This window comes from Pediculus humanus, genomic scaffold, assembly GCF_000006295.1.
Source record: "Pediculus humanus corporis 1103172108284 genomic scaffold, whole genome shotgun sequence".
Taxonomy (NCBI): domain Eukaryota; kingdom Metazoa; phylum Arthropoda; class Insecta; order Psocodea; family Pediculidae; genus Pediculus; species Pediculus humanus.
In genome coordinates this window covers 508,149-529,655 of record NW_002987853.1, presented here as the reverse complement: position 1 = coordinate 529,655, position 21,507 = coordinate 508,149, and the positions used below count along the sequence as shown (strand labels likewise).

General features: G+C 26.4%; 1 protein-coding gene across 1 annotated transcript in view; it reads right to left on the bottom strand.

Annotated features, from left to right (window-relative positions):
* The window catches only part of Phum_PHUM522020 (lachesin precursor, putative), a gene marked incomplete at both ends in the record, with an annotated part of 21,998 nt that extends 2,921 nt beyond the window's left edge, over positions 1-19,077 (bottom strand). Inside the window, 6 exons of the mRNA XM_002431289.1 lie at positions 946-1,084; positions 1,174-1,302; positions 3,628-3,798; positions 18,489-18,696; positions 18,790-18,935; positions 19,023-19,077. Coding sequence (XP_002431334.1) covers positions 946-1,084; positions 1,174-1,302; positions 3,628-3,798; positions 18,489-18,696; positions 18,790-18,935; positions 19,023-19,077 — 848 coding nt within the window. The remainder of the gene's footprint in view (positions 1-945; positions 1,085-1,173; positions 1,303-3,627; positions 3,799-18,488; positions 18,697-18,789; positions 18,936-19,022) is intronic.
* Between the last annotated feature and the right edge of the window lie 2,430 nt (positions 19,078-21,507).

The window sequence follows — 21,507 nt, the reverse complement described above, 5'->3', positions numbered from 1 at the left end:
TTTGAATAATTTTAAAAAATACACAACGCGATGTAATTCACAACGAATGAGCAACATATTCACAGCGAACTAATAAAATTAATGTGAATTCGATCGTTCGGTTGAAGGAAGGGGGCGGGGTTAGGAAAAATTTGTCGACGTTACGACGGAGAATTGTCGCAACCTCGCGAAAAATATTTTCCGAACGTATTTAACGTACGTACGTCATATTTAAAATTTTGTTTACGTTGTTTATTTATTTATTTTTAATTAATTTTCTAATAAATTTTTTTTTTGTTTTTCGGGTGAAATAATAAGAAGGGGGAAGGGGGAGGGAAGGTGGAGGGGAGGAAGGGGAAAAAGAATTTTCTTTCTTTAAAGTAAAAAAGTTTTTTTTTTTTTTTCTGTAAAATAAAGTTTTGTGCTTTAAGTAAATTTTTTTTTCTTTTCAGAGAAAATAGTTAAATTTACTTTTAACTTTTTTTTGTTCCCTCCGGTAAGTTCTACTAATTCTGACCACTGATTTAGAAATTACTTAATTTGTTAACTTTCACGCTGTTGTCAGCAAAAAAAAAAAAAAAGGGAAAAAATTATTTTATTTTATTTTAAAACTAAAGAATTTTTTTATTTTGTCTAAAAATCTTTTCTTTTCAATAGGCTAAATTAAATTGAAGGATTTAAAAAAAAAGAAAATTATTTTAGATTAAAAAATTTTCTTTTTTTTTTTTTTTTTAATGTAATTTAAAGTTTGGTTAATCCTTTGGATTATTTTATTGTTTTTCAAATGATTGATTTTTTCTTTTTTTTTTATAAAAAAAAAAAAAAGTTTTTTTTAAGAAAAAAGTAGGAATTAAAGTTTTTTAAAAAAAAAAAAAATGGAGAAGATGCTGTTGTTTAAATTCTCTATTTTTTTTTTTTTTTTGTTTTTCATTTTATTATTATTATTAGTAATTATATATTACTTACCCGTTGAGTAACATTTCACCTCTATTTTTCATCCAATAATTAATTGTATTTGGAAATGCTTCAACGTGACATTCTAGTAAAACGTTTGTACCCAATGGAGCACCGAGTAATTGATTTGGAATTTTTATTGATGGAGCAACTAAAATCAACAAAAAAAATTTTTTTTTTAATAGAGTGTGTGTGAGAGAGAGAGAGAAAATGTTTAAATAAATAAATAAATATACTCACAATTAATATTTAAAACGACTCTTTTGCTAACGGCCGGAGGTACGTCATTTGATGCTATACAAAGATAAGCACCCATTTGAGTTCTGCTAACTTTTGTCAAACTGTACGTGTCACTAAGATGCGAATCAACTGTTGTTAATTACACGTGGAAAAAGAAAAATTAATAAAATCAGTTACGAATAAAAAAAACAAAAAGAAAAAACAATGAATGAAAACATTTAAAATGTCTTTTCAACGTGTCGCAATTTATACGTAAAGTTTTTTTTCTTCTTTTAAATGATAATAATAACTTTTTTAATTTATTATTATTATTATCATTATTAACAAACAATTTAAACAAATATAAATCATAATAATAAAAATAATAATTTAAATTTTGTTTATTAACCAGAGCGTACGGGGGGGGGGGAATGGGGGTAATTTAAAAGAAAACAAAATGGCGGAATTTACGAGAAAGAAACGCGGAGAAAAAATTTTTTTTTTTTCTTTTTACGGTGAACCAAAATGGCGGCGCGACAAATAATTTTATTATTTATTACGTAATTATACTTCCACGTTAAATATAAATTATTATTATTATTATTATTTAATAAATAACTATTTATTTTTTTATTTTAAAAATTACTAAACTCGCACTTCTCGCCCTTTCGTTACTGTTAAATATGGAGTTGTTACGAGTCACGTGATTTTTTTATTTTATAAATAATTATTATTTATTGTTAATTAAACAAACGAAATAAGATTTTTTTTTTTTTTTTTTTTTTTTTAAATAAAAAAATTTTTAAACGTAAATAAAATAATTAAATTTATTTGCGTTAATTATTAAATAATAATAAGAACAATAATAATTTAAAGAAGGCTGTGCTTGAATAAATGAAAATAATATTTATAAATAAAATAAAAAAAAAAGAAATTAATTAAAACTTTTTAAATTGTTGTAAATAATAATAATAATTTATTTTGCATTCGTTTAAATAAATAATAATAATAATAATGATAAAAGAAAGAGAAAAAGAAAAAAAGAAAAGAAAAAATTAAAGTAAATCCGATTATTTTTACATAAAAAGAAGAAGAAAAAGGGAAAAATGTCGCAAAAATTAGTTCGATTGCGGCGTTTAGTTAGTTTATTATGTTGGAAAAAGTACAATAATTTATGTCTAACGGTTTTTTTAATTATTATTATTAATGTCATTGATATGTTTGTTGTTGTTGTTTGTTTACTAACAATAAAAAATTAAAGTTTTTTGACAGCATTATTATTACTGCGACGTCGTTTTATTTAAATTTTTTTTTTTTTTTTTTTTTTTGTCGGACGATAAAAATAAGAGGTAAGAAAACGGGAAGACATTTTTTTTTTTTTTTAAATGAGGGAGTAAAAAAAAAATGAAAAAAGGTTCATAAAATCGGTGGGGAACCCATTTTTTTTTTTTTTTACGATCGATTACATAAAAAAATGACCGCCCCGATGATGGTCAAGTATTGATTTTTACAACCGCCGGAAAAACTAAAAAAAATTTATTCCAGAATTTACCACCACCGCCACCACCACCGTCATCATGTCGTTTCTGGAATGATAATAAACTGCATGAAACGAAAAAAAAATATGTATATTCATAATAATAATAATAATAATAATAATCCCTTATTCGGTTTTAACGGAAAAACAATAACTTCGGGGTACAAAAAAAAAAAAAAAGTAATTTGAAATTTTTTATGCCCCTTCTCCCTTCCCCTCCCTTCTCCTCCCCTCCCCCTACTTCTTTCCTTAACTCTTTCGTTCTAAAGGGATGAAATTTACAAAAAGACTAATGATGATAATAGTGCGTAAAAAGAGAAAGAGAGAGGAGAGGGAAAAGGGGGAGAAAGAAATAAAACGAAAAAAAAAGAATCAATTTTAAAATAATTTAAATTTTTGTAAAACAAAATGGTGGTCGGTGTGTTAAACAAAAACAAAAAATCCGTGTAAAAGTCATAAAGTAAAAAAAAAAAAAAAAACGGAAAACGTTTCGTTTTTTTTTTTTTTTTTTTCTCATTAACTTTAGCAATCAATCGGGATGACATTTTGTTTTTTTTTCCAGCACGTAAAACGACAGACACTAAATGCAATAATATGTAAACGAATTTGATTTTTTTTTTTTTTTCAATTTCGGATACGGAGGAAGAAAGAGGGAGGAAGAGAGAGAGACATAGAGAGAGAGAAATGAGAAGAGCGTGTTATAAAAAAAATTTACTTTTTGGCGACAAAAAAAATTAATTGTGGGCATAGAGTAGAAAAATTTTTTTTTTTTATCCGATAAAAAATCTTATATGTAACGAAAGAATGATTTTTATTTAATTTATTTATATATAATATTGATTTTTTTATTATTATTAAATTTTTCGTTTTATATATATATTTTTTATTTAATATAAATTTATACTGAAATATAATATAAAATATAGATAAATGTTTACCTTTTATAATTTCTCTTGGACCTGATTTAAACAATAAATGATCGCCATCTTCTCTTTTCCATATAATTCTAGGCACGGGATGACCTTTGGCACGGCATATTAATGTTGCATTTTCACCTTCTCTAACCGTCACATCCGAACTTGTTTCTTCGTCAATTATATCGGGCGGTACTGAAATTAATTAAACATCGAAATGATAATAATGATAATGATGATGATGATGATATAAAAACAAAATTCAACGGCTAGACGGGAGAAGAGGTCGGGAAAATTTTTAGAAAATGGAGAAAGTAATTTGACGCATTTTTTTTACGATGGTGTTGATGGTGGTGGTGTCAAGAACAAAAGTGTAAGAAATAGTAGTAATAATAGTAATAATAATAATAATAATAACAGTAACAGCAGTCAGTCGGTCTGAAGAGATATTTTTAGTTAAATAAATGGATATTAAACAAGATTAAATAACTTTAAAAACTCTTTTACCATTTTCATCCAACCTTAATTTTAATTTATTTTCTAAGCTTAATGGTCGTAAAACTGTTGCCCTCTTGCAACCCCCCACTCCCCCCGCTCCCCTCGCCTACGATCTCGCCTGTTGTCGCCTTCCCCACCTTTTCAAAAAAAAAAAGCAAAAAAATTTTGTAATTTTTTTTTTACACTTTTTTTCTTCTTTTCCTCCTCGTAATTTTTCCCCCCCCCCAAAAAAAAAAAAGTATCGATAATAATAATAATTGTTTTTTTTTTTTTTTAATAATCAAATAAGTAAAATTAAATTTTTTTTGGTAAAATTTGATTTAGCAGAAGACGCGAAAAAAAAATAAAACAAAAAAATTTTAATGAAATTTTTTAAAAAAAAAAGGAAAAAAAATTTTTTTTTTTTTTTTTTTTTTTTTTTTTTCAAAAAGTTTTTAAAATTAAAAAACTACAAAAAAAAAATTTCGGATGTTGCTGCTGCTGCTGCTGATGTTGCTGAGGGGGAGGGGGATGCTGCAGCAGCAGCAGCAACTCAACGAATTTTTTTTTTATTTTATTTCTCTTATAAATCAACAACGAGCAAAAAAATTTTTTTTTTTATGAATGATGCAAAAGGTGAACAAATTTTATTAAATAAAAACACTCAAGTCGAACACGAGGAGTCGTAAAAAACCCTTCATCCCCCTCATCCTCCTCCCCGAAAAGTAAAAAAAAAAAAAGGTTCGTTTATTCAAAGTCTCCTTTTATCCCTAAATCAATCCTTAAAAAAAAAATAAATAAATAAAAACATTAAACGTATTTTTATTAAAATTTATTTATTTAATAATAATAATAATAATAATAATAATTTATTTTTATTTATTTATTTATAAAAAAAAACTTAAACGTTTTTTTACTAACTCCGTCAATAAAATCGATTAGTAGAAAAATTAAAAAAAATTTCTTTTTTTTGCTAAGGTTAAATATTTGCTTTAATTAATTTTTATTTACTTTAACTTCTTAAATATAACATAAAATTTGTTTGATAATTTTTTCCCCCATGATTTTATTTAAAAAATTTTTTTTTCCCGGTTGTTTGTTGTTGTTGTTGTTAACGACAACCGAACAGTTTTTTTTAATGATAATAATGATGAGACACAAACAATTTTTTTTTTCTGGAATTTTCACGAGACGACAACGATGACGAATAAATTTTAACAAAAAAACAAAATGGCGTCTTTAAATGTTTTTCTTCTTCTTCTTCTTCTTCTTTTGCTGTTTTTCACCCCCCAGAAAGAAGAAAAAGAAAGAAAAAAATTTATAAAAAAGAACAAGAAGCAGAAGAAAATATATATATATATATATATATATATATATATATATATATATATATATATATAATATAAGAAAAATGGTTGTTGTGTTAAAATTGACAATAATTTCTAATCCTTTTTTTTTTTTTTTTTTACTTATTTTTTTCCTCACCAGCTATAAAACTGGAAAGAAGATGTTTCAATTTTTCACCTGAAGACAAAATAATATAAGAGAAAATTTTTTTACACACGAACGGTAACCGTAGGTTATTTTTTTTTTAAATCTCCCCAAAAAAAAGAAAATTTTTTGTTATAAATTTTTATAACTCCCTTTGTTGTTTCACGAACGAACGAACGAACATTCTAGAATGATTTTATACGTACGTAAAAAAAAAAAATAAATAAATAAATGGATTCGATTTTATAAAAAAAATTATTAATAATTTTTTTTTTCTCTCTCTACTTCCACGTTTCTATTTACACGACAAAATCACGTAACTGTAACCTTTTTTTTTTTTTTAATAAAACTATTAAAAACGTTTTCTAAAATTAATTATTATTAAAGTTATTAAAATCGTTGTGGGAAATTGAAAATTATAATTATTATTATTATTATTAAAATTTTATAAAACAATAACGAAAAACCTACCTCGAAGGCATCAAGTAAAACAACAACAAACAACAACAACAACTTTTCGCGTGTGATAAATAATAAATAAATTTTTCCAAAGGGAAAAAGAAAAATTATTAATCAAACTATATTTTCCCGACACTTTTCTTTTTTCTTTATCCAAATTTTTTTTTTTTTTATATTCTTTAAATTACCATAAAAATCATCAATAATTTTTTACCCCCCCCCCTACACACAACGTCACCCTCTCCCCCCCTCTCGGTTAAATTTAACGTTTGAAAAAAATAAAATAAAATAAATGATTGAAGATTTTCCACAGGAAGAAGAAAAAAAATTTTTATTAAAATATAATTAAACCGATTTATCTAAAAAAAAAAAAAAAAGTGGGGGGAGAGGGGTGAAAAAATTACCCTCGAGTTAAATAAAAAAAAAAAAAGAAACCCTTTAAAATTAATTCATTTTAGTATCAAAATTGAAAAAAAAAAAAGGAAAACTCGAAAGGATGGATGGAAAAAACGAGGAAAAGAGTGAGTGAGAGAGAAAGAGAATGATGTGGGAAAGGTTAATATGAAATGACAGAGAGAGAGAGAGAGAGATAGTAATAATAATAATAATAAAATAAAAAAAAATTCGCAATTTCGGTTAAAATTTATATTTTTCGATTTTAAAATCCATTTAAGGTTCTCTCCCATTTTCCTAACAGTAAAAAAAAAAAAAAAAGAAAATTTTTTTAAAGAGAGAGTGTCCTTTTCAATTTTCAAAAACGATCCTGAAAAAAAATAAAGTTATGCTTTTTTTTATATACGCGTGTATATATATAAAAAGAAGAATAAGCGAGTGGTACAAGGGGGGAGGAAAGGAGGAGAGGAGAAGAGACCGAACGGAAAAAATAAAAATAAAAATAAAAAAATTTTTTTCTTTTATCTTTTCAATTTTATCCAATTTGTGGAAACTTTTGGTGAAGAGAAAGTAAAAGAAAGAAAGAGAGAGAGAGAGAGAGAGAGAGAAAGAGAGAGAGGGGTAAACGTTTAAACGACCATGTTTGCTTTCAAATATATATAAAAAACATTAAATGAAAAATTTTTATTTAATTTATTTTTTTGTTTTATTTTCATTTAAATTTTTCTTTTTTTTTTTTGGTGGTTGTTGTTGGTATTAACAAAAAATTTAATTCCCGCCCTTTTACCCTCTCTCTCACGCACTTGCACACGCACACGCACTCTCTCTCTTTTCCGTTTCCTCTTTCCGCTCTACGACGGAAAGTTTCAAAGGTTCCAAAAAGTTAATTCTGCATATGACCGCTAATTTTCCTTTTATTTTTTTTTCGCGTGCCCCCTTCCCCCTCTTCCCCCTTTCCAAAAGTCCCTCCTGAACCATTTTCTTCACATATATATACATACATACATTTTTTTTTCCTTTTTCATTCTTTACAAAGTTTCATTGTAACGGAAGAAAAATTTTTATATATATATATATATATAAAAAAGAGAGAGAGAGAGAGAAAAACATCCGGAGAGAATAAATGATCTTTTGTTGTTTCGGGGTCATTTTCGGAAGGGATGAAAAGAGATGGGGGTAGGAGGGGGAAAGAGGAAGAAGAAGAAGGAAGAGAAGAATTTTTTTTTTTAAAGTTAATAGACTTCCGGTTATGTCAAGGGTCGATTATAACAAAATGTTTATTATGCCATCATTTACCAATGTATAACTCATATCTTTTTTTTTTTCCTTTTTTCGTTTCCTTTTTTTTTATGGGAATTTATACGGACGTTTAAACACGAGAGAAAGAGAGAGAGAGAAAGAGAAATGTTTAAAATGTCAAAAAATTAATAATAATTTTCAACGGTTTTCTTTTTAAAAAAAAAAAAAAAACCGTGAGAAAATTTAAAAAAAAAAAACACCTGGAAAATTTTTTTTCTTTTTTCGGGTTTTTAAACAATAAAATATTAAATTATGTGAAAATTGCAATAATACTAAATTTTTAAATGTGACACATAAAAGAGAGAGAGAGAGAGAGAGATATTAATATAATAATAATAATAATAATAATAATAATAATGATATAACCAATCGAAAAAAAACGAAAAGAAAAGATAGAAAATTTATTTTTCGATTTAAATTCGGTTAATGTCCTTTTTAACGGTTTTTTTTTTCTTTTTACCGATCGAAAACGTTACCAGTGCAGCCAACATAATATTAAATAACAAAATTATTATTATTATTATTATTATTGTTACAATTTTACATAAATAAATTTTTTTTTTTTGGAAAAATATTTAATTATTTAAATGTTGGAGAAAAAAAAATAAAAAAAAATATTTTTTTTATCATTTTTATCATCGTCGTTATCATTATTATTATTAATTTTTTTTTTGTTTTTTGTACTCGTTCAATTCGTTTAATAATAATAATAACAATAATAATAATAACAATAATAATAATAACAATAATAATAATAACAATAATAATAATAATTATTCATTAAATTTCAAAAAACGATCCAGACGAAAACGAAGGAACGAACGAACAAACGAACGACTTTGTGTACTTTTTTTTTTTTTTTTTTTTTTTTTAAGGAAGAGAGAGAAGGAGAGAGAGAGAAAAAGAAAATTTTATTCATAAATTTATATAAAAATTCATTTTTTTTTTCTTTAACCGTTTCATTTTACATCGATAAGAAAAAGGAAAGAAAAAAGGAAGGAAAAAAAAGGAAGAAAAAAAAAGGAAAAAAAAAATGATAGTTTTTTTAAGTTTAAAATTTTTCAACGTAATATTTATATGTATTTTCTTCCATTTTTGTTTCCGTTTTTTTTTCACAAAGGAAGAAAATGTCAAAGGAAAATAATTTACTATAAACGTAATAATAATAATAATGAAGGAATTTAAATAAAAAAAAAAATTAAAAATTATTTTTTGTTTGTTTGTTTGTTTTTTTGACTGATATTTGTTTGTATTATCATGAAAACAGTTGAATATTAAAAAATCTTTCGAGGTGACGTGAAAAAAAAAATTTTTTTGTTTACGTCACGACCAGATGTTTTTCCGGACTAAAATTATTATTATTATTATTATTATGTTTCCTCCGCTTTTTTTTTTACTGTTTGTGATGGCGATGTTGATGATGATGATTATGATTATATGCGTTACGTAAAATGATTTTACAAAAATTAAAAAAAAATGATGTGAGAGAGAGAGAGAGAAAAACTTTCAAAGGAATCAAAAAAAAAAAAAAAACGAGTAAATGCATAAATACAAAAGGCAAAAGGTAAAAGGTCAGGGATGGAGAAGAAATGAAATGGAAGAGGGGGAGAGGGAAAGGGGAGGGGATTCGTCGAAAAGGGCAAAAACGTAAAATTCATTATCACAAATGGAAAAAAAAAAAAAAATTGAAAAGAAAAGTATTCGTAGAAAAAAAAAAATTTTCTCTTTTTTTCTCTTTTTTCCTCTCCAGCCACGTTCGAGTTGTAGTAAATGTAAAAAAAAAATTATTATTATTATTATTTCTTCCAGTTACATACAAAAAAAAAAAAACAAAATGGCGGCGGCTTCCGTATTCGAAATGATTAAATAAAAAAAAAATTTTTTTTTTAAATGGGTAATAATAATTAAAATATAAGTAAAAAATTAATTAACGCCTTTTTAATTTAATTTTCTTTACTTTCCCTCCCCTCCCCTCTCCTCTCATCCCCTCATTTCTATACATTTCAGTTTACGACTTATGAACTGATAATAATATTCTCTTGTTGTCGACGGCGGTGATGATGATGATAATGATAATAATCATTTTCTTATTTTACTCTTAATACGCGAGAGGTCGAACAAACACGCATAAAAAAAAATTTAAAGTTTTTGATAATTAAAAAAAAAAAAAAAATAGTAATTAAATAAGAAAATCGTCTGCTTTGAGTTTTACTAATTATTATTATTATTATTATTATTATCATTATCATTACTACAACTACCGTCTCTGGAAATAAACAAATTAATAAAAAACTTTATTTATTACTCTTTTTATCTAATAAATAATATTTCAAACCTTTTATTATTGTTATTAGTATCGTCTGCTTTTTTCCTCGTTTCTACTTTTTTTTTCTCTTTGTTTTTTGAGTTTTACCTTTTGGCCTTTAACCCCTCCCCTACCTCCCTACAAACTTTTTATTGACCTTTCCTCATTTTCTCTCGAAAAAAAAGAGGGCGTTAATTTTAGGATTGAAAAAATTTTAAAACGTTTCGATAAAATTGTAATAATTGTCGTCGATTTTTGTATTAATAATTCTATTGCCACGTTTTTTTTTTTTAAACTAATAGTCAATGACGTCATTAAATTCGTTATGGTGATAGTGAGGAAGTGAAAGGCGTTAAGAAAAGAAATTTTTTTATCGGGGAATAATTTTTTTTTTTTAAAGAATAGGAATTTACATCCATTTTTTTTTTGGATCCTGACACGAAAGAAAAGGGGCCCCCCACAAAAAAAATCTTTTTTAATTTTTTAACCTCGGATTTAAAAAAGAAAAAATTTATTTTTATTACGCATCTCACAAAGGTATAATATTATTAATAATAAATTTATTTTTATTATTTTTTTGTTGTTGTTGTTGTTACAAAATCACAAACAATTTTTTTTTTTTTTTAATATGAATTTTTGTTAATTAGAAAAACAAACAACAAACAACAACAACAGGAACGACATTAAAAAAAAAAAAAAAATGAAAATATTTTCCGTTATTTAGTTAATTTCCCGTGAGAATCCTGTTGTTTGACACACTTAATTTCGTTTTTTTTTTTTTTTTTCATTCCCAATTTTTTTTAAACCTATAATATATAGCGTTTTATTTAATGTTATAAATGTTTACGTGTAAGTACTGGAGAAAAACTTTCTGGAGAAAGAGAAAGAGAAAAAAGAAATTGTACAAATGTTAAGTGTTAATTTACAAAAAAAAAAAAACTTTTTCCATAGTTTTTTTTTTTTTCGTATAAAATTAAAAAAAAAAAAAGGGTAAACATAAAAGTTAAGGTAATTACCGGAATGATAATGGGAGAAGAAAAAGGGAAAAAGTAGAAGAGAGAAGAGCAAAGGTTAAAAAAAAACTGGAAAGGTTTTGTGAGAGAAAAAAAAAATTTATATATAAAGTTTAGTTTTTTTCTGTTTCTCTCTCCATCTCTTTCTCTTTATATAATTTATAAATTTATGAATGGAACCGATTCATAAATTTTAGGTTACGAAATCAAAATTTAAAAAACGTTCTCCGAAAAAAAAAAAAAAAATGGGAGAAAAATTGATGAACAACACACCCGAACTGTACGAGAGAGAAAAACGTAATCCAGGTTTTTCCCTTTAAAAATAAAATCCATGGGAAAGAAAAAAAAAATTAAATTTTTAATCGGCTTATAAATAAATAAATAAAAAAAATAAAAAAAATGTTTTTATGTTTTACCCGAATGAAAATAAGTAAAAATTGATAGGAGAGCGAGAAGGAGAGAGGGGGAGGAGCGGGGAAGGGAGGAGAAGGGAAATAAAGGGGAGGGAGACGTTAATATACATTCATGGACATAATTAAAAAAATATATGCGTGCGTACATGAATTAATTTTTTTTACTTTTTTTCTCTCTACTGGAATAAATTTCCCCCCCCCCCACCGAATTTGATTTTTTTCCAGGATCCCAAACGAATAATAAAAGAGGGAAAAAAAATTGTTTATTGTTTATATTTTCTTATATATCCCCACCCTTCCCCATTTTTCATTTATTAAAATTTGATTTGAAATTATTTTTTTCTGTTAATAAGGATTTTAAAATTCTGGAGTATTTGGAGACTCCTGGAGAAGAAAAAAATAAGTAAAATAAAATTTGTAATTTTTACCCAAATAATCTGGAGAATAAAAAATTTTTTTAAGTGTTAAAGAAAAGGAAAAAATGAAGAAGTGGAGAATGAAGCGAACGTTTGGTTGGTTGGTGGATAGCTGGATGGATGGATCGACGGTGGTGGTGTCGGAAGGGAGAGGGAGGGGGAATGGAAAAACATTTTTATAAAAAAAAGTTACAAAGCAAAAAATTATTTAATTTTCTGGATAAAAAATGAATTTTAATTTTATAAAATGAAGAAAATTTCGTTTTGTAATCTTGGCAAAGTTTTTTTTTTTTTATCTAAAACGAAAACTTTTTTTTTTTTTTTTATAAAAAAAAATATTATAAATGTATATACGAATGTTTGTGCATTAAAATCCTCGGGGATAAAACTGGGGGGAGGGAGGGAGGAAGAGGGACGAGAAAAAACACGAAGAGTGTGTGCGTGTGTGTGTGAGGGGGGTGGGAATGGGGAGTAGAAGAAGCCGATTGCGGGTTTTTTTTTTATCATTGCGTTAACTTTTTAACGGTTAAATAGATTCCAGATAATGTAAACAATTTTTTTTATTTGTCATGGAAAAAGGGGAACTGGAAAGAGAGAAAGGAAGAAGGGTTTATTCAATAAATTTTGTTTTTTTAAATTTTAAAACAATTTTTAGTAAAAATGTAGTGGAAGTCAGGCAGTTAAAACGTTTGTCTCCCCGCGGATGACGTAAAAAAAAAAAAAAAAGAAAAATCCATTTTCTTTTATTTATTATTTAAAAAAATAAAAAAAAAAAATCTTTCAATTTTTACTTAGCAAAAGATTATGATGAAAAAAGGCAATTTTTCTATTTCATCCTCATCCTCCTCCTTCTCCTACTCCCCGCCCCCTCCGTTCCTCCCTTAAACATTCCCCCCCACTCCGTTAAATTTTTTTTTTAATTTTTTTTTTTGGGTTTACGTCATTTTTTTTTATTGCGGTAGGATTTTCACTATTGAAAAATCATGAGTGAAAAAAAAAGAAAAAAAGAAAAACCTTTTTAATTTTACGTAATTTATATTTAACTAAAAAAAAATTTTTTTTTTTTCTCCAGGCCTGGAGAAAATTAACAATTACGTGAAAAGCTCTTAAAAATTTTTTTTTTTTTTTTTAAATAATGAGCGCACTTAATGGGTTCAAACGGTTCAAACTCAATTAAATTTGTTTTCCGATTGTAACCCCCTCCCGCGCCTCCCTGCCCCCTTCTTTTTTTTTGATGTTAACAAAATGGCGAATACCTCAACTCGATAATTTTTACTTTTTAAAAAAAGGTTAATTATTATTATTATTATTATTTTTATTATTTTTCCGATAAACGATTAATTCGACCTATTCACTTTGCCCTCCCCCTCTTTTTTTTACATACACTCTTTACAAAAAAATTTCTTTTTTTTTTTTTTGGGGGGGGGTTTAAGAGAATGATTGTTTGTTAAACTTAAGAAATAAGAAAAAAAGAAAATAAAAGAGACTGTTGCATACACACAATTGTTGAAAATGTTTTTTTTTTTCTTAAAAAAAAAAAGTGAAAATTGTGGCAGGAAGGGAAAGAAAACACATTTTATTTTGGCAATTTTCCACTGATTTGTGTCTAAATTATGTTTTCATACGATAAATTTAACAAACAAGTTGCCGTTGTTTGTTTTTCTTTTCTTTTATTTTTTTTGTTATTTTCTCTCGTGGGTGTTTTTTAATTAGAAAATAATAATAATAATAATTTTTTTTTAAATCGAACGATTTTATGTAATCGTCATTTGTATCTAAAACGTAACTGAATTTAAAACAAAAATAAAACAAAAACATTTCCACCATAAAAAACACGTTGAAAAAACAGTAAAAACATTTTATTTATTTTTATTCGTTTCCGTTTTACAGGAAATAATATTTTCAAACCCGTTTCCGGATTATTTTAAGCCAATTAAATTAAAAAAAAAAAAAAAAAAAAAAAACGAAATAAAAAAAATAAAATTTTTACGCTCGCAAAAACAAAAATAAATAAATAAATAATAAAAATCACAAATTATTTTTTTAAATTTTTCGCGCCTCTTTCCCCCCCTTCCAAACTCCCTCATTCTCATACCCGATTTGTTTGTCATCATGTGATGACGTCATAAAGTAAACTGAACGCGCACGGGGAAAAAAAAGAAAATATATAACGACCAAACAAAAAAAAAAATTTTTTTTTTTTTATACGGTAACCGGAAACCGGAAACGATTTGTTTAATTAAATTATTAATCAGGATTGCAAACATTAAAAAAAAAAGAAATTAATTTAAATTATAATTAATAAAAAAAATAATAAAAAAAATGAGGAGAAATTTTTTTTTTTTTTTTTGTATTCTTCGATTAAAATTAATAATTAACGATCGTTTCTTTTTTTTCCTTACAAATTTATTGTTAGAAAATCAAATTTATCATTTAAAAATAAACGTGTAATAACATCTTTTTAAAAATAAAAATTTTTCTTTTTTATTTTCCTTTGGTTTCAATCGCGGTTTAAACTTTTTAATATTGTCATAAAAGAAGAAAAAGAGAGAGAGAGAGAGAGATAGAGAGAAGGTTTTTCCGATTACAGGTTAAGATTTAAATATTTTATTAACGGTTTTAAAATAATAATAATAATAATAATAATAATAATAATAATAGAATTTGAAGAATAAAAAGTAAACGAAGATAACAAAGAACAAAAAAAAACAAAAGAAACGAAAAATTTTACCGATTTGGGGGGGTGGGGAAGGAAAAAAGAAAAATGTCGTCGTCGTCATCGTCATCGTTAGTTTTTAATCAAAACTTTTAAAAAATTCTCTCATAAATATTGATGTAAATTTTTAAAAAAAAAAAAAAAAATATAAAATGAAATCAAAAAAAAATAAATTTGATGAATGAAAAGTTAAAAGAGAGAGAGAGAGAGATAAAGAGAAAGAAAAATAAAAAGAATAATCATGATTTGGTTTGTTAAATTTCATCCCCCTTCCCCTTAAAAAAAAAAGAAAAGAAATCACGACGAATTACTAAAATAATAATAATAATAATACTGAAAAAAAGGTTAAGTTAAAATTTTGTTAAAAGTGACGAAAAAAAAGGAGGGGAGGGGGGATGAAGAAAAAGCAGAAGAAAATTTAAAGATCAAATAATAAGTTTTCTGATTTTGACGTAACATGCATTAAATATTATTTTTTAAAATGTAATTTTCTCTAACCGAATGCTAATTATTTCTCTCTCTCTCTCTCTCTCTCTCTCCCTTTCTCTCTTCCTCCTCTCTCTTTCTCTTCCTCTCTCTCTTTCTCTTTCGACTTGTTTTCCTTTTTTTTTTTAAATAAATTCAAACGAGTTTCCTTCCATTATAAATTTCGGACTAAAAAATTTTTTATAAAAAAGTTTTTTCCAGGTCGTCAGAAAAATGAGGACGACGACAGTAACGATGGTGACGATGGTGATGGTGGTGGTGGAGGTGGTGGCAGGAGCCTTGTCGTGACGTAAGAAAAATATTCGCGACAATTTTTAACGACGATGTCTCCGATATGATAATGTTTTAAATTTCAATGGAGAACAAATGACATTAACGAATAATAAAAATGGAAAACGGAAGTGAGAGAGAGAGAGAAAGAGAATGATAATGCGAGAATGTGCGTTCGTGCGTGAGAGAAAGAGAGAGAGAGAATAAGAGAAAAACTTTTTTATTATTTTTTTTTTTTTGTCTTGCCTTTAAGGAAACTAAAAATTTCTCTGCGTAGTACTACCAGAAAATTTTCCAACGAAAAAGATTTTTTTTCTTTTTCTTTTTTTTTGCGTGTTTCTTCTGCTTCTGTTTTTAGTTTTGACCTCACTTAAAAAACAAGATTTTAACGGTCATTAACAATTTTAAATTAACCGTTTTTAACTCTGTTTTTGATTCTAAAAACAGTAAAAAACAAAAATTTTTTTTTTTTTATCCTTTTAAGTAATATTATTATTATAATAAGTGAACATTTTCCTTCCTCCTTTTCACATTTAATTTAAATATAAAAACAATTATCATTATTATTATTATTCGTACGACGAAGAAAAAGAAAAACCTTAAGAAACATACATCGTGTGATAAATTATATTTAGCATACGTGGTAACCGCCATTTTTTTTTTTTGCGTTTTTTTCGTCGTAAATGATTTGATGGTTATTAATTCGAAAACGTTTCGATGTAGTGTGAACTTTGACCCTTAAAATGATTAAAAACGGTTTCGACGACGACGTCATCGTCGTTCGGGTGGAGGAGGGGAGGGAGGGGGAAAAGAGGCAGGATTGACATTTTTTTTTTTTTAAAAATCACTTTTACGTAATTTGATTAAAGAAAAATTTTTTTTTTGCATTTTTAACATTCCGAATCGGCGTTTCCGGTTGTTGTGCGATAATAATAATAATAATAATAATAATAATAATAATAATAATAATAATAATTTTTTAAATGTAAAATTTATTAAAAAATTTAAAGATGATTTTTTTTTTAAAAAAAAAAAAAACGGAGAGTAAAACGCGCACGCGTGTAAAGAAAAAAAAAAAGAAAATTTAAATTGCCTTCTGCTAATGACGCGAAAGTAAGTTGATAGTAAATAATTGAGTGTTAAATCTTTTTGTGTTGGCACCATTGTTTCCTCCTCTTCCTCCCACGTACTAATTTTTAACATAAAAATTTCATTGTAATTACAACACTATTGACAAATGTCAAAGATTTTCTTTTTCCCCAGTTCCACCTACTTTTTTTTTCTTTTTTTCTTTTCTCCTTTTTTAATTTCTCTTTCTTCCCCTTGTTTAAAAAAAAAAAACAAAATGGACGACGTTCGAAAATAAACCGGAAAAAAAAAAATTTAACGCAAGACGTTAATAACATTAAGTGTATTATGTTATTGCATCAGGGATATTGTAACATTTGAACTTTTTTTTTTTTTAATTCGATAAGGATAATGATAATAATGATAATGATGATGATGATAATGATGATGATGATGATGATGATGATGATGGTGATGGTAATGTTGATAATTTTAGTAACGTTTAAATCTCATGATAAAAAATTTTTTCATTCATTTATTAAAAAGTAGGAAAAAAATTCAATTGGTTAATTTAAATTTAAAAAAAAAAAAAAACGCGCGTGAAATGTAGAATCGGAAAAGAAAAAAATGAATTCCGCGAATGCATTTATAAAAATGTAGACATAAATATACAAACGAACAAACGAACAAACAAACAAACATATATAAATAATAATAAAAAAAAAAAAAAGGCAAAATTTCATGATTATTCATGAGTGTGGTGGTTATGATTAATCGTTCGAATCGATTTATATCGTTTCGAGGAATCGAGGGATAGGAAATCAATCTGCAAAACGTCAATAAAGGCACCCGAACGTGAGCGCACACACACACACACACACACACACCCGCGCAAAAATGATAATAATAATAATTTTTATTATTGTAATGTGTTGGACAAATGAAATTCTTTTTGGACGGATAAGATTCATTTACATGTATATTGAATATCCTTTTTTTTTTTTTTTTTAATTTACAAAGCGATTTCGAACTATTTTTCCCTCGAATGGAAAAACTGGGATAAAAAAAACAAAAAATTCATTCCAGTCTCAAACCCTTTTTTTCACCCCCTTCCCCTCCCCCCTCTTCCCGTTTACCTTTCGCAGGTTTTTTTTACAAAAAAAAAAAAAATTTCAAATAAATTTCAAGATGAAAATGAAAAAAAAAAAAGATGAAAAATAAGAAGAAGAAAATTTTTTTTCTTCTCTTGTTTGTCGGCTTGTTTGTTTTCTTCTCTCGACAAGAAAAAAAATAAAAAATAAATAAAAATAAATTTGGATTGAATAAGAAATGATCAGTCGCGAAATAAGATTTTCGCGAGGATTATAAATTAGACTCCATATTTTATAGCTGTCGCCATTTTTTTTTTTTTTGGAATCTCGTTTCTTGTTAGTGCTTGAAAATTTTATTTTTAAATTAATTTTATTTCTTTAAGACTACAAGTGGTGCTACTACTACCACGACTACAACAACAGTTACCATCGCCCCCACCAGCACCCCCCCACCTCCCCACCGCCATCACCGACAATGTTTCTCATTCCAAAAAATGTTCTTATATATATAATTCTTCTTCTTCAACTCTTTCTCTCTTTCATTTTTCTTTTTCCAACCCTCTCCCTCCCCTTTCCCCCTTCTTTTTTACTTTCAGTAAAAACAAGAAGAAGAAGAAGAAAAAGAAAAAAATTTTGCAGTTTTTTTTTACTAAAAAACAATTTTTCTTATTTTTATTTATTTAATCAATTATTCGTGTTAAATGGCGGCGGATGAAGCGGAAACTGAAGAGGAGGAAAACCGGAAATAAGGAAAAATTTTTTTTTTAAATCAACACCTGATCTCTCTCTAGTTTTTAATTAAAATAAATAAAACTGGAATTTTTTTTTTTTTTTTTTTGGAAATTTCAAGAAAAATTCCAAAACGTATAATAGCACGAAAAAAAATTAAATTTCGAAAGTTGATGAGTTGTGACGTCATTGAAACGTACGTTTAACGATTTTTTTAATTGTGATGAAAAAATAAAAGAACAAACGACAAACGACTTACCGTGCACGTCGACGCATCCCAATTGTTTTTTCATTTTGTTTGTATTTATTTGACACATGTAACAACCACGATCGGATTCTTTAACTTGTCTTATTCTTAATTGCCACGTGTTTGCATTATCGTGTGTCACGCTTATTCTCGAATTATGTGTCACGACTTTATTGTGTAGCGTTAATATCGTTTGATCTTCTGCTTTCAACCATCCGACCTAGGAGAGGGGGAAAGGAAAGAATAAAAAATAATTAACGGTTTTGAACTAATCAGTGTTACCACAATTATAATAATATAATATATTACTTACCTTAAAGTGTCCGAGATTCGATACGGAACAAGACAATATGGCTTCTCTACCTATGGGTACGGTAACGTTTGTTATTGCATTTGTAAAATCTGGATCTAAATCGCTTGTAACGGCATTTTGACTTCCGGTTTGAACGTTTGAAACACCTGCGAAAAAAAAAAATTTTTTTCTTTTTTTTAACTGGACAATGAATAATTATTAAGGGAAAGGATTCCTTCCCTTTTATACAAAACACAAAAACACGTTTATTGAATTTGATGATGGATGAAAAGGCATAACGAAAACCATTTAGACAAATAATAATAATAATAATAATAATAATAATAATAATAATAATAATAATAATTAGAGACACACGGAGAATAACCGTAAGATATTTTATTATTTGTTTGACGTTTCAATAGATGATAGATAATAATAATAATAATGATGATGATGATGATGATAAAAACAAGAGGTGAAATTTTTGATAAAAAATTTATTTTCCAAAATTCACATTTAACGAAATAGTGAGTGAGAGAGAGAGAAAGAAAGAGAGAGAGAGAGTGAAAGAGAGAAAGATTTGCGTTATGAAATAAAACAAAATCACACATTTTGGTTGTCACTTGCAGAAACAAACAACAAACGATTATTATGACGAGGATTACCTCCTCTACCACTACTACTATTCCTTCTTCTGCGTCGACGACGACGACGACGGCACTCAATCATAATAATAATAATATTTATTATTATTATTTGAAAATTGATCATTCTGGATTATTAAATTTTTTTTTGTTATGAATTCATAAAAATCCGGAAGAAAATAAAAAAAAAACAAAAAATTTTAAAAAGTTTAAATTAAGTTAAAATGGATGATGACGTCAATGGTGATGACGACTACGACTGTAATGATAATGATGATGATGGTGATGATGATGAAGATGCTGATGACGATGATGAGTTTTTTAAATGTAATAAAATGTTTGTTGTTGTTGTTGTAAAATTTTTTGTTTTTTTTTTTGTTGGGAGTTACTATAATTTCAATTATAAAATAATTATAGTAAATTATAGCGGTTTTTTATTATCATTATTATTATTATTATAAAAGAAAATTCTTTGATTTTTGTCGTAAGATTTAAAAATAATTTCAATTTCGTTTTTACGTGGAAAAAAAAAACATAAAATTTTTTAAATTGATTTGAAATATGATTTAATTGAATTATCCTTTTTTTTTTTTGAAAAAAAAAAGGCGGGAAAATAAAAATAAATTATGAATAAAGTTTTAATTCGAAACTGAACAATAATGATTTACGAATATTTTTTTTGTTGTTGTTTTTGTTGTTGAAAACCCGATGAGATTCTTTATATCCATTAACCTTTTTATCATTTTTAACTTTTCTTCTATTTAATGAAATTTATTAAGGACTTTTTACGTTTTGGTTATTAAAAAAAAAAAATTTTCAACTTTGTAATAAACTGAATTTTTTTTCCCTCTCTCCCCCTTCCCCCTCCTTCCTCTCTTCCCCCTTTTTCCTCTCTTTTTCCTTCCCCTCTATCTCTTTTTTGCCTCTCTCCCACAACACCTTTCTCTAAATCTTCCACTTCCTCTTCGTTTTATTTTTCTCTCCTACGAAACCTTTACATACGTCGTCGTATTCATCGTCTTCTGCCACGATAAAACCAAAAAATAACCGAATAAAAAAATATACCGTTTTTTTACAAGAGATCACAATAAGGGTTTATTTTTTTACTCGATTGTTTGTTTGTTTGTTTGTTTTTTGTTTGTTTCCATTACCTTTTTTTAACATTTATTTATTTATTTATTTATTTTTTTTGGTTTTCGAAACAAAAAGCAACCGATTGTTGGGGTTTTTAAAGACTTTTTGATTTTGTCAAATGGTAAACATAATAATAATAATAATAATAATAATAATAATAATAATAATAATAATAATAATAATAATAATAATTGCAAAAATTTTTTAAATACCGGAAATGATGTCGAAACGGAAAAGTTTTTTCCTTTTTTTTTTATTGTGGTTTTAATATTTGTTGTATTTTATGTTAACCAATAAAATTTTATTAGTAATTATTATCATTATTAATTACATATAAATATATCGAGGTCGGTTGTAAAGACATTTTTAAATTGACAAACTTTTTTTTTAATTTGACGCAAAAAGAGAAAGAAAGAAGAAGGAAAACAAAAACAAAAAAAAAAAATTTTTTTATTAGAAAATTGAAAACATAAAATTAAAAAAGTTTCGATTGTAAAAAAAAAAATTTTCAATGAAATTCCTTTTACCTTTCCCCCCCAATTTTTTTTTAATTATTAATAAAAGTAATAATAATAATAATAATAATAATAATAATAATAATAATAAAGCCAACGGCCATAGCGTGCTGGTCACACCGGTTCCCGTACGATCACCGAAGTTAAGCAGCATCGGGCGTGGTGCAAACTTGGATGGGTGACCGTTTGAGAACGCCACGTGCTGTTGGCTTAAAAAGAGAAAAAAAATGAGAACAAGACAAAGTAAGAACCAAAAACAAAATCTTGTTCTACTGTCGACCTGAGGCAGCTCGACGAGAACGTGAATTTCACTGCTTCTGACCCTGGCCACTCCAAAGATGTTAGTCACCGGAGCCCAGTTCAGGAGACAAATCGTTCCCATCGAAAAAGACGGACTCAGGAAGACCTTCAAGAATTGATGTGGTGCTATCTTATAATAAGTG